This window comes from Bubalus bubalis, chromosome 14 (genome assembly GCF_019923935.1).
Source record: "Bubalus bubalis isolate 160015118507 breed Murrah chromosome 14, NDDB_SH_1, whole genome shotgun sequence".
In the NCBI taxonomy this organism is placed as follows: Eukaryota; Metazoa; Chordata; class Mammalia; order Artiodactyla; family Bovidae; genus Bubalus; species Bubalus bubalis.
Window position 1 is genome coordinate 7,913,537 of NC_059170.1, and position 13,077 is coordinate 7,926,613.

The 13,077-nt window shown below is 45.1% G+C and overlaps 1 protein-coding gene across 1 annotated transcript in view; it reads right to left on the minus strand.

Annotated features, from left to right (window-relative positions):
* Nucleotides 1-13,077, minus strand: part of EYA2 (EYA transcriptional coactivator and phosphatase 2) — a 235,240-nt gene that overhangs the window by 164,363 nt on the left and 57,800 nt on the right. The window contains exon 2 of the mRNA XM_044927574.2: nucleotides 8,735-8,853. Within this exon, the coding sequence (XP_044783509.2) occupies nucleotides 8,735-8,853 (119 nt within the window). The remainder of the gene's footprint in view (nucleotides 1-8,734; nucleotides 8,854-13,077) is intronic.

The window sequence follows — 13,077 nt, forward strand, 5'->3', positions numbered from 1 at the left end:
ACCACTAGCGTCACGTGGGAAGCCCATAGGCTACTCTATTTATCCACCACCCATCCATCCACCTAACTAAGCATCCACTTCACCTCCATTCACTCACTCACTCACCCAACCATAAATAATTTTTAAGGATTTACCATAAGTCAGGCACTGAGCTGTGTGCTAATTAGGAACAGAAATTTAAATACATATGTAGGAATAAAAATTTGTCATTGTCCTGAAGTAGACATCTAGAGCAGGGGTTATTAACCTTGGGTGCATAAAACTGGGTGCATTTGGAGAGCTTTAAAAACATCTCAGGACTTTTCTGGCGGTCCAGTGATTAAGACAGTATGCTTCTAATGCAGCGGGTGGGGTTCGATCCTTGGTCAGGAGAACTTAGATCCCACATGCCTCGTGGGGCAGCCAAAAAAAAAAAAACAAAAAACTCACCACCTGGGTCACATTTCTGAACAACTAAATCAGACTCCTTGGGGATAAGATCTGGACATTTGCATTAAATTTTTACCAAAAAACTTCCCAGGAGAGTCCAATGCGCACCCAGGCTCCAACGTCCTGGAGCCTGGTTCCCAAAGCATGGTCCTTGGACTGGTGACATCAGCATTGTCTGGGAATTGCTAGAAATGCAAATTCTTGGGCCCCAGCCCCAAACCATGACGGAAGCAGAAATGTGGGAATGGGGCCCTGAAACCAGTGTGCCAACAGAACTTCCAAGGTGACTTAGATGCACCGGAGAATGCGAGAACATAAACGTATCTCCTTAAATTACAGAAATATACATTTATGCACACGTTAGACATAGAAGAAATCTTCAATAACAGGAACACAAAACACTGATAACAGTAGTTACTTCTGGGGAGGGGAGGAAACCACTAAGATTGGGTAAATGCAGCAAAGGGGAATTTGGCCTAGCATTCAAGTTTTTATAAGGACTGTGTTACCTGGTGATCAGAAACTGAATTGTCTTTAAAAAAAAGCAGCAGCAGCAAGGGAGGGCACTGCAGACAGGCGACACAGCTTGTGCTAAGGCTGTGAGATCATGGAGGGTGGAGCTCATTTAATCACCACATCCTATAGTCTTGCAGAATGCTGTGTCTCCTGTCTTGATTCCTTTTACGACTATTTCTTCTTCTTTTTAAACATGGTAAGTATCATTTTAAAGAACTGAAGTATAGTTGATTTGCAATGTTTCAAGTGTGCAGCAAAGTGATTCAGATTTTCTTTCGTTATAGGTTATTGCAAGGTATTGACTATAGGCACGTCCCTGGTGGTCCAGAGGTTAAGACTGCTCTTTCACTGCAGCATATGTGGGTTCGATCCCTAGTCAGGGAACTAAGATCCCGCAGGCCATGCAGCACAGCCAAAAAAAAAAAAAAAAAGCCTACTGGGACTTCCCTGGTGGTCCAGTGGTTAAGACTCCACACGCCCAATGCAGGAGTTCGAGGTTTGATCCCTGGTCAGCGAACTAGATACTACGTGTTGCAACTAAGACATGGAGAATTGAAATTAATTAATTAATTAAAAAACCCAAGATATTGAGTATAGTTCTCTGTGCTATACAGTAGGTGCTTGTTATTTATCTGCTTTATATATAGTTCAGTTCAGTTCAGTCGCTCAGTTGTGTCCGACTCTTTGCGACCCCATGAATTGCAGCACGCCAGGCCTCCTTGTCCATCACCAACTCCCGGAGTTCACTCAGACTCACATCCTTCAAGTCAGTGATGCCATCCAGCCATCTCATCCTCTGTCATCCCCTTTTCCTCCTGCCCCCAATCCCTCCCAGCATCAGAGTCTTTTCCAATGAGTCAACTCTTCGCATGAGGTGGCCAAAGTACTGGAGTTTCAGCTTTAGCATCATTCCTTCCAAAGAACACCCAAGACTGATCTCCTTTAGAATGGACTGGTTGGATCTCCTTTGCAGTCCAAGGGAGTCTCAGGAATCTTCTCCAACACCACAGTTCAAAAGCATCAATTCTTCTGCTCTCAGCCTTCTTCACAGTCCAACTTTCACATCCATACATGACCACTGGAAAAACCATAGCCTTGACTAGACAGACCTTTGTTGGCAAAGTATTGTCTCTGCTTTTGAATATGCTATCTAGGTTGGTCATAACTTTCCTTCCAAGGAGTAATTTATATATAGTAGTATGTATTAATCCCAAACTCCTAATTTATCCCTGCCCCGCCCCCCCTTTGGTAACTGTAAGTTTGTTTTCTATTGACAAGTATTTTTTAAGCACTTACTATGCATCATACCTTATTCTCAGCAGATATGTAGGCAACTAAAATAGGTAAGATCTGCCTTCAGAGAACTTACATTCTGGTGGAGGGGCAGACAAAAAGCAAGTGAGCAAACATAACACGCCGGGCAGGGAGTAGGAATACAAACAAAATAAACAGAACAGCATGGCCGGATGTTCTGCTGGCTTCCCCCTCAACCTGCTCCAGAACCTGACCTGTTCTCCCCTCCACCACCACCACTGCATCGAAGCCACCGTGGCCTCTCACTTGGGTTACTGTAACTTTTCTTCTTTAGCTCCTGGACTCCCATTGTGCGCATCCCCGGTCCTTTCTCACGTGCAGCCTGAGGGATCCTGTCAACGTAGATCAGATCATCTCTCATCTGCTCTCAACCCTCCCATAGCTCCCATCTCACTCAGGGTAGAAGCCAAGTCCTTCCAAGGGCTCACGGAGTCTGATCCTGGGTGCCTCTCTGACCTCGTCTCCCTGCCACCGGTCCCTTGCTCACTGGGCTCCAGCCACACCAACCTCCTTATTGCTCCTCATGTGCTCTGGGACAGTTGCTGCCTCAGGACCTTTGCACATGCTATTTCCTCTGCTCCTAAGGCTCTTCCTCTCTGTCACCATGAAGTCCATGAAGTGCTCTCGCACACCTCCTTCAGGTCTTTTTTTTTTTTTTATCTTTAAATTAATCTATTTATTTGGCTGTGTTGGGCCTTAGTTATGGCACACGGGATCTTCATTGCATCATGTGGGACCTTTCATTGCAGTGCACAGGCTGAGTTGCTCCAAGACATGTGGAATCTTACTTCTTTGACCAGGATCAAACCCAAGTCCCCTGTGTTACAAGGAGGATTCTTAACCGCTGGATGGCCAGGGAACTTGCTCTTCCAGGTCCTTCTTCAAGTGTTCCCTTCCCAGTGACATTATTTCTAGTGCCCCTAACAAAAACTGCAATCCCATGTCCCTGCATTTCTTATCCCACCTTGCTTTCTGCCCCCCCAGCACAGTGTGTGGCACCATTCACATGCTATATATCTTTCTTATCTACTGTTACCATCAGACCCTCGCCCCACCAGCACCCCGGGTTAGGCTCCAGGAGGCAAAGGTTTTGTATTTTCTTCCTAGTACTTACACAATGCTGGGCATGTGCTTGAGGAAAACATTTCTTGAATGAATAAATGAATGAATAAACAAATGATTACTTTTGAAAGGAAAGACCTCTCTGCTAAGAACTGAAGGATGAAGTGATGGTCCTGAGATGGAAGGAAACCTGGTCCAAGCAGAGGAACAGCACATGTGAAGGCCCTGAGGGCAGAATCAGACTTGTCAGTTACAGCAAAAGAAACAAGGCCAGGGGCTGGGTGCCATGGCAGGGGCGATGGGGTGGAGTCCAGCCTGAGAGGCTGCCAGGGTCACAAAGCAGAGTCCCCTGGCCAAGAGTAAGGAATTTAGATCTGATTCTATACTTTTTAAAAACACCAAGCCCTCTCCATGTTTTAAGTCATTTCAACCTCACATCAACCATGAGCTTGGTGGACTAATTATTCTATTTAACAGAAGAGGCAAATGAGCCCCCAAGAGATTAGGCCACTAGATGAGGGACTTTAAAAAGGTAGGACTTAAAGTAGGAAACACAATGGGAGCCTTGGGGGTTTCTTGGGTTCGAGTTTCCCCTCCAGACCTCCTGGAGTGTAGGCCTTGTGGCCCATGCCTCCTGGGGTCCTCCTTGGGGCTGGACCCTTGTGGTCACTCTGTAACAGAAGGGGTGGGCCCAGGAGGAGGGAGGCCACAGGTCAGGCAAGAAGAGTAGCTGAGTCTGACACTTGAGGCCACAGCTAGAGTGGAATGTCCCCTGCTGAGTCCCAGAGCTTGCTGCCCACACCAATAATCAAGAGAAAGAAACATGTGTACATTGTCTGTGTGCGTGTGTGTGTGTGTAACCTGACCCTGCCAGCCCTGCCTGGTCTGAATTTGGAAGCAACCTCTCTCTGCCCCTTTGCTCACCCCCAAAGTCTTTCTCTTGGCCCCAGCTGACCCCCCGGCATTGGAAACGGTGCAGACAGCTCCAAGTCACAAAAAAGGAGAGAGACGAGGTGTTTGTGGGTACCACCACTGGGGGTGAGGGATGAACATCTGGGGTCTGAAGACCCTTAAGATCTTGAGTTTAGAAGCAGAGACTGGAGCCAGGGGACTGGGTTTAATTCCTGGCCCTACCACGAGCTGTGTGACTTTAAGCCTGTTACTCAACTCCCCAAGCCTCAAGTTCCACATCTCTAAAATGGGTTCATAACCAAGAATACAGCCGTGCGCGGCCATTTCCTTCTCCAGGGGATCTTCCTGACCCAGGGGTTGAACCTGTGTCTCCTGCACTGGCAGGCATATTCTTTACCACTCTGCCACTTGGGATGCCCTGGAGTCTGATTCAGTTCAGTTCAGTTCAGTCGCTCAGTCGTGTCCAACTCTTTGCGACCCCACAAATCGCAGCATGCCAGGCCTCCCTGTCTATCACCAACTCCTGGAGTTCACTCAGACTCACGTCCAGCGAGTCAGTGATGCCATCCAGCCATCTCATCCTCTGTCGTCCCCTTCTCCTTCTGCCCCCAATCCCTCCCAGCATCAGAGTCTTTTCCAATGAGTCAACTCTTCGCATGAGGTGGCCAAAGTACTGGAGTTTCAGCTTCAGTATCATTCCCTCCAAAGAAATCCCAGGGCTGATCTCCTTCAGAATGGACTGGTTGGATGTCCTTGCAGTCCAAGGGACTCTCAAGAGTCTTCTCCAACACCACAATTCATAAGCATCAATTCTTCGGTGCTCAGCCTTCTTCACAGTCCAACTCTCAACATCCATACATGACCACAGGAAAAACCATAGCCTTGACTAGACGAACCTTTGTTGGCAAAGTAATGTCTCTGCTTTTGAATATACTATCTAGGTTGGTCATAACTTTCCTTCCAAGGAGTATGCATCTTTTAATTTCATGGCCGCAGTCACCATCTGCAGTGATTTTGGAGCCCAAAAAAATCAAGTCTGACACTGTTTCCACTGTTTCCCCATCTATTTCCCATGAAGTGATGGGACTGGATGCCATGATCTTCGTTTTCTGAATGTTGAGCTTTAAATCAACCTTTTCACTCTCCACTTTCACTTTCATCAAGAGGCTTTTGAGTTCCTCTTCACTTTCTGCCATAAGGGTGGTGTCATCTGCATATCTGAGGTTATTGATATTTCTCCCAGCAATCTTGATTCCAGCTTGTACTTCTTCCAGTCCAGCGTTTCTTATGAGGTACTCTGCATATAAGTGAAATAAGCAGGGTGACAATATACAGCCTTGATGTACTCCTTTTCCTATTTGGAACCAGTCTGTTGCTCCATGTCCAGTTCTAACTGTTGCTTCCTGACCTGCAAACAAATTTCTCAAGAGGCAGATCAGGTGGTCTGGTATTCCCATCTCTTTCAGAATTTCCCACAGTTTATTGTGATCCACACAGTCAAAGGCTTTGGCATAGTCAATAAAGCAGAAATAGATGTTTTTCTGGAACTCTCTTGCTTTTTCCATGATCCAGCGGATGTTGGCAATTTGATCTCTGGTTCCTCTGCCTTTTCTAAAACCAGCTTGAACATCTGGAAGTTCATGGTTCACATATTGCTGAAGCCTGGCTTGGAGAATTTTGAGCATTACTTTACTAGCGTGTGAGATGAATGCAATTGTGCGGTAGTTTGAGCATTCTTTGGCATTGCCTTTCTTTGGGATTGGAATGAAAACTGACCTTTTCCAGTCCTATGGCCACTGCTGAGTTTTCCAAATTTGCTGGCATATTGAGGGTAGCACTTTCACAGCATCATCTTTCAGGACTTGAAATAGCTCAACTGGAATTCCATCACCTCCATTAGCTTTGTTCGTAGTGATGCTTTCTAAGGCCCACTTGACTTCACATTCCAGGATGTCTGGCTCTAGGTCAGTGATCACACCACTGTGATTATCTGGGTCATGAAGATCTTTTTTGTACAGTTCTTCTGTGTATTCTTGCCACCTCTTCTTAATATCTTCTGCTTCTGTTAGGTCCATACCATTTCTGTCCTTTATCGAGCCCATCTTTGCATGAAATGTTCCCTTGGTATCTCTAATTTTCTTGAAGAGATCTCTAGTCTTTCCCATTCTGTTTACTTAGGTTCAAATTTGGCAATCACTAAACTGTCATCTCAATCAAGCCACTTAACCTGTGGAGAAGGACATGGCAACCCACTCCAGTGTTCTTGCCTGGAGAATCCCAGGGACGGGGGCCTGGTGGGCTGCCGTCTATGGGGTCGCACAGAGTCGGACACGACTGAAGCGACTTAGCAGCAGCAACCTGTATCTCATCTGTAAAACAAGTGTCCACTTCTTAGAGTTTCAGACACTAACGTGTTAATACACGTTAATGCCTGACACATAGCAGGTGCCAAGGGTTTGCTCTGACAGTGAGGGAGGAGAAGGAGGATTCATCTAGATTTCTATTGCTCTGAACAGGGCCTGAGACGGAATAGATGCTCACAAAAACAAAGGGCAAGAGGGGGTGGCAGTCACATTTACCACAGCTGCCCCTCAGTCCCCAGTGGTGGCAGCCAGGTTCCCAGGCGGGGACACAGGCCCAGCACTTCTAGAGCATTCGGCATCTCCAGAGAAACTAGAAATCTAGATTTTTATGTGCACTCTCTCAATTTTTGCAAGTTACCTTTATTTAAAACACAGTATAAATCAGACAAAGACGTACCTGAGGGCCAGGCTTGGCTGTGAGCTGCCAAGTTTGCAACCACGGATTTGAGTCCACTGTGACTATTTGTTCTTTTCTTTTTTGGCCATGTTGTGTGGCATGTGGGATGTGATAGTTCCCTGACTAGGGATCAAACCCGAGTCCTCTGCATTGGAAGTGCAGAGTCTTAACCCACTGGACTTCCGGGGAAGTCCCCGTTGTGGCTATTTAATTCAATGGATGTAAGTTTATTTATCACGCTTCCAATCGGGTGGCTCAGATGGTAAAGAATCTGCTTGTAATACATGAGACTGAGGTTTGATCTCTGGGTTGGCAAGATCCCCTGGAGAAGGGAATGGCTACCCACTCCAGTATCCATGCCTGGAGAATCCCATGGACAGAGGACCCCGGCGGGCTAAAGTCTATGGGCTAGCAAAGAGTCAGACACGACTGAAGGACTAACCCTTTACACAACATCACCTCATTTGATCCCTGCAGTAAGCACCCTACGAAGTGGTCATGTTTTCCAGCTCCCCATTTGACAGGTGAGAAAGCTGAGGCTCAGGAAGGTTGAGCAATTTGCCCAAGGTCACTTGGCTGGGAGTCAGTCTGGGATCCTTCTCCCTCTGCAGTCTATGTCCTTTTCTGTTGCTACTGGCTCTGAAATGAAGAGTCTGTAGTTGACTGATGCCTTCAGGCTGAAGGAAAAGGAAGACGGTCTTTGAACAGGGCTCCGGAAATTATCTCAAACTCTCAAAGAGCTCAGGGTGGCTTATCCAGATGCTCCACAGGCCTGGGAGGAACGAGGGTGTGTTGGTCTACTATGCAGCTTTGGCACAGGAGCCCAGACCCTCTTGATGGTACTTTCAGCAAGGCTGTTTCAGCTTCACGACCAGCACGTAAGACATTACTGACTGCTGTCTTGGTGACAGCAGTAATCACTCCCCAAAGCCTGGAGTTGCTTAAAAGCAAATTCCTTCTGATGTTATATTCAACTAGAACCATGTCTCTTTGGTTTTCCATGACAATTACATAGCACTGTGTCCCCACGAACTGGCCTCAAACACAAACCATAAAGGAGAGACAGCCAGGGGTCTTGGAATACCAGCAGCAAATCTCAAAGCTGCTCAAACAAAGGGTTAAGCCCAATGGTTAAACATAATAGCTTAATGCCTTTTGCTAAGTAACTCTGAGCTTTACCAGGAAGGCTGACAGATCCCAAACAGTGCAAACAATAGCTGGAATTGTTCTAGTGAAAACTCGTCCGACTGCATCATTTGCCAATAATTTTTTAAACAGCTTAACTCTCCTCTGCTTCCTTGACTCCAACCCGACCTGAAAGCAAAAGCCAGATGACTTGTTGTCCCAGCGTCAACCCCCCCGTAAACAGGATGCCTGCTTGGATGGGGCGGTGGTAGGAGAGGTCCAGCCCCAGAGCCTGCAGGACACACCCGGGGCCGGGCCTGGAACCTGAAACTGACTAGTGCCTGTGGAGGTGTTAGCATTTCTTGGAACTGGAGACCAAGACAGGAAGTTCAGAACACGAACCAGCATACTTTTACCTTTAATGACTAGACAAAATTGTTAGCAAAGTACAAAGTTTTGGTCCAGAGTCAATAATCTAATTGGATGGGAAGAGAAATTGTCGTAATGACGGTACTTGGGAGAGGATGCGTGTCTAAGGCCGTCAGTCCCTTACCGTGTTCCGTGGGGTGAACGTAACCACCACCAGGCCCGCTAAAGCACACAGCAGGAGGCCTACCTTCTCTGTCACTCAGAGTCCAGACATCGGCGTCAGCACGGCTAAGCTTCAGTTTACCCCGACGATCACTGTTTACAGTAAGGCTGGCTGAGACCAGTAGTTCTAGCATTTCCTTGTACCTGCAAGAAAACAAAGGGAAATATAATTTATTCATTAATTATGCATGCCTACTAACGATTCCCATTTCTTTCCCTAAGAGTATAAATATTAAAGCTGATTACCTAAACTCAGCCATCTTATAAATTCTACATCATAAAAATTCACTGAACTTTTCATCAGAGGGAAATGAGGAATTGAAATGAAGTACTTGCTCCCCTCCAGAGAATACACCCACTTGATTAAAACTTTCCCCTCCTTCCTCCTGTATTTTGCCATTAGAAAAATTATATTTGGGCCTTTTAAATGTCATCTAACTAAGCTGGAATGAGCCAGGGAGACTTTCCAGTAGAAGCAGAGAGAAACAGGTGGCGAGGTAGGATTGAATTTGGATTCCTACAAGCCAGAGGCATGGAGAGAAGGTGGCGTTGACTGCAGATAAGAGAGACTGAATGTGGTGTTACATGTCACTTGTGCAAACGGAGGAAGGCTCAAAAGGTGTCATGGATAAACGTCCCTCAGGCAGCAGAGCACTCAGCCCAGCATGTAGTCCCCATCAGGAAAGAATACACTAGCTCCTGAATACCCAGGATTTTGATAAACGCTAGGGAGGGGGGGTTGGGGAGGGCAGCAAAGAAAAGGGACAAATCTCTCAGGGTCATTCTCATTTTTTAATGAAAAAATTTATAACTCTTGCACTGCTGCTGCTGCTGCTGCTAAGTTGCTTCAGTCGTGTCCGACTCTGTGCGACCCCATAGACGGCAGCCCACCAGGCTCCCGCATCCCTGGGATTCTCCAGGCAAGAACACTGGAGTGGGTTGCCATTTCCTTCTCCAATGCAGGAAAGTGAAAAGTGAAAGGGAAGTTGCTCAGTCATGTCTGACTCTTCGCGACCCCATGGACTGCAGCCCACCAGGCTCCTCCGTCCATGGGATTTTCCAGGCAAGAGTACTGGAGTGGGGTGCCATTGCCTTCTCCAACTCTTGCACTAGGTCAGTACTTATTCTTAAATTTCTACCCCCACTTTGGCTAGGTCATTCCCTAACTCAAACCTCATTCGGTTTTTTTTTCAAAAAATTTATTTTATTGAAGTATGGTTGACTTTTTCTATTGCAGGATAATTGCTTTATAATGTGGTAGTGGTCTCTGCCATGCATCAATGGGAATCAGTTATAATTATATACACACCCCTTCCCTCTTGCGCCTCCCTCTGCCCCCCACCTCCGCCTATCCCACCCCTCTAGGTCATCACAGAGCACCAGCCTGAGCTCTCTGTGTTGATTTACAATTTGTGTCAATTTCTGCTGTACAGCAAAGTGATTCAGTTTTATATATATATATATATATATACACACACACACACACACACACATATATATATATATGTATGGCCTATATACATCCTTTGGCATATTATTTTCCATAATGGTTATCACAGGATATTGAAGATAGTTTCCCTGTGTATACAGTAGGAACTTGTTGTTTATCCATTCTATGCATAATAGTTTGCATCTGCTAATCCCAAACGTCCAAATCAGCCCTCCCCCAGTTCCTCTCCTTCCACAACCACAAGTCTGTCCTGTCTCTGAGTCTGCTTCTCAAAGATACATGCATTGTCTGTGTTCACGGCAGCACTGTTTACAGTGGCCAAGACATGGAGACAACCTAACTGTCCATCGACCGACGAATGGATGAAGAAGATGCGGTTCACACACATGCACAATGGAACACTGCTCAACCATAGGAAATGTGTCATTTGCAGCAGCATGGATGGATCTAGAGATTATCATACTAAGTGAGCTAAGGCAGAAAGAGAAAGACGAATACCATATGATATCATGTATACGGGGAGTAAGGTTTTTTATTAATGTGTACAACGTCACACACAGCAATTTTCAAAGGACTGAACTACATCCAATAACACGTGACACTGATTCAAGTCGTCCTCAGAGAAAGGCTATGGTAGTCACTGCACATTAGTATCCAAGGTCATCCTTGGCAGGATCCGTCGTTACTGTGTTAATAGAACACAGTGTACCAATCAATGGCAACATGGTTATGAACTCACATTCCATCCTGAAAAGACTGTGGATTCAAATTCCACTTCACTACTCAGTACCTTGAACGAGTTAACCAAACGGCTCTAAGTCAAAGGTGTTCTCATTTAAACAATGGGGGTTATCAGTATCTCCATTACAAGGTCATGGTGTGGCAAAACTAATACAATTATGTAAAGTTTAAAAATAAAATTAAATTAAAAAAATAAAAATAATATATGTATCTGTTCTAATGTTGGAAAAAAAAAAAACAACAAGGTCATGGTGAAGATGCAAAGAGATGAGACACAAATAAAGGACCTACCAGGCAGCAACCTAAATGCCCATTCTCTACCACAGGAATGAAGAATACAGGTAGAAAGGTCTCACAGTGGAATACAATACAGCAATGAAGAAGATTGCCCTGGTGTGCCATTCAGCACGATGAACAGATTGCCAGACAAAGCACTGGGCAATGAGACAGAGGGTACCCAACATACGATACCATTCTTATGAAGTTCAAAAGTATACAAATCAATATTACACACTGTTCAGGGAGAGGTACAATCAATAAAAAAGATAATAATATGTACAGGAAGGATAGACACCTGTTTCAGGAGAATGGTTAGCTAGGGGTCATCAGGGGATGAAATTTAGAAAGAGGTACCCTGGGGCTTCAACTGTGTTTGCAACAATGTAGTTCAGAGGTTGACACAAACTCTGACCCATCCAAATCCAGCTTATCATCTGTTTTTATGTGACCCATGAATTAAGAATGTCTTTCATATTTTTAAATGGTTGAAAATAATCCTAAGAAGGATAGCATTTCATGACCTGTGAAAATTATGTGAAATTCAAATTTCAGTGTCCATTAGTGAGTTTTCTTGGAGCACAACCCTGCTTGGCAGGTTACTGTATTCTTCACGGCTACTTTTATGCTGCAATTTCTGTGTAGAGTAGTTGCCATAGAGACCCACAAAGCTGAAAATATTTCATCTGGCAGTAAAAGTTTGCCACCCCCTGTTTTAGTCTGTAAGCAAGTGGTGGAGGGCAGGAGGAGAAGGGGGCGACAGAGGATGAGGTGTGGATGGCATCACCGACTCAATGGACATGAGTTTGAGCAAGCTCCGGGAGACAGTGCAGGACAGGGAAGCCTGGCGTGCTGCAGTCCACGGGGTCGCAGAGAGTCTGACATGACTTAGCGACTGAGCAACAAGTGGTAGCTTAGTCACTGTGTCATGTCTGACTCTTGTGACCCCATGGACTATGGCCTGTCAGGCTCCTCCATCCATGGGATTTCCCAGGGGATCTTCCCCACAAATTGCAGATGGGTTCTTTACTGACTGAGCCACCAGGGAAGCTCTCATAGGGTTACTCTACATTTCTGCATGCCCCAAATACTTAATAATTTATAACAAAGAAAGAAATCACTTATCCCAGGACTTGCATATAGGAAGTACTTTATATGTGCTTCCACATATAAAAAGAGAAAATTCCACACAAACTAGCTCCTAGTGTTTATGTCTCTCTGTTAGCAGATAAACATTTGGGTCCTAAGTGTTCCCATGTATACATGGGTCCTGAGATCCGGTTTTCTTGTTCCTCAAATGCCACGAGGCATTCCAGAAAGAGGCCTCTGTATCTCTTTAATATATCAAAACATATTGCGTGGAGAGTGGCAAATAGCAGACACTGAACTTATTGTCTGACTGTAGGTGTCAGAAATTTGCATTTTATCCAAACTCATTCCCTTCATTCTTTTTGATACATGCAAATAATTGAAGGTTAAAAAATAGACAATGTTGTAAAAAATTGCATTGGTCTCTAAACATACAAATGCTATGAGTGTGGGTATGGAAAGCAGCAAATTGTTAGCTAAATGACCAAATCCAGTGAAAAATGTAAGGAACTGTTTTTACATCTTCTTAGAGTTTAAAAATATTTGAAGTAGTTGCCAATATTTAAAAATGAGGTGATTTCACATAAGAATCTAGAGTTTCAGCTTCTCTTGAAGAATTAGAGGAATACTGACTGTTTCTGTATTGCAACTATCAGTTGGCTGCCCACTTTGGTCAAGGCATATGAGCTCATTTGCCACAGTCCCCACCACTCCCTAGTGTCTTATATTTGACCTCTCGTTTTCCATCTCCTTGTATTTCCCCGTGGTCTTTACATGCTTTTGTGTTTGAGCTCCATGCATTATGTGCCATC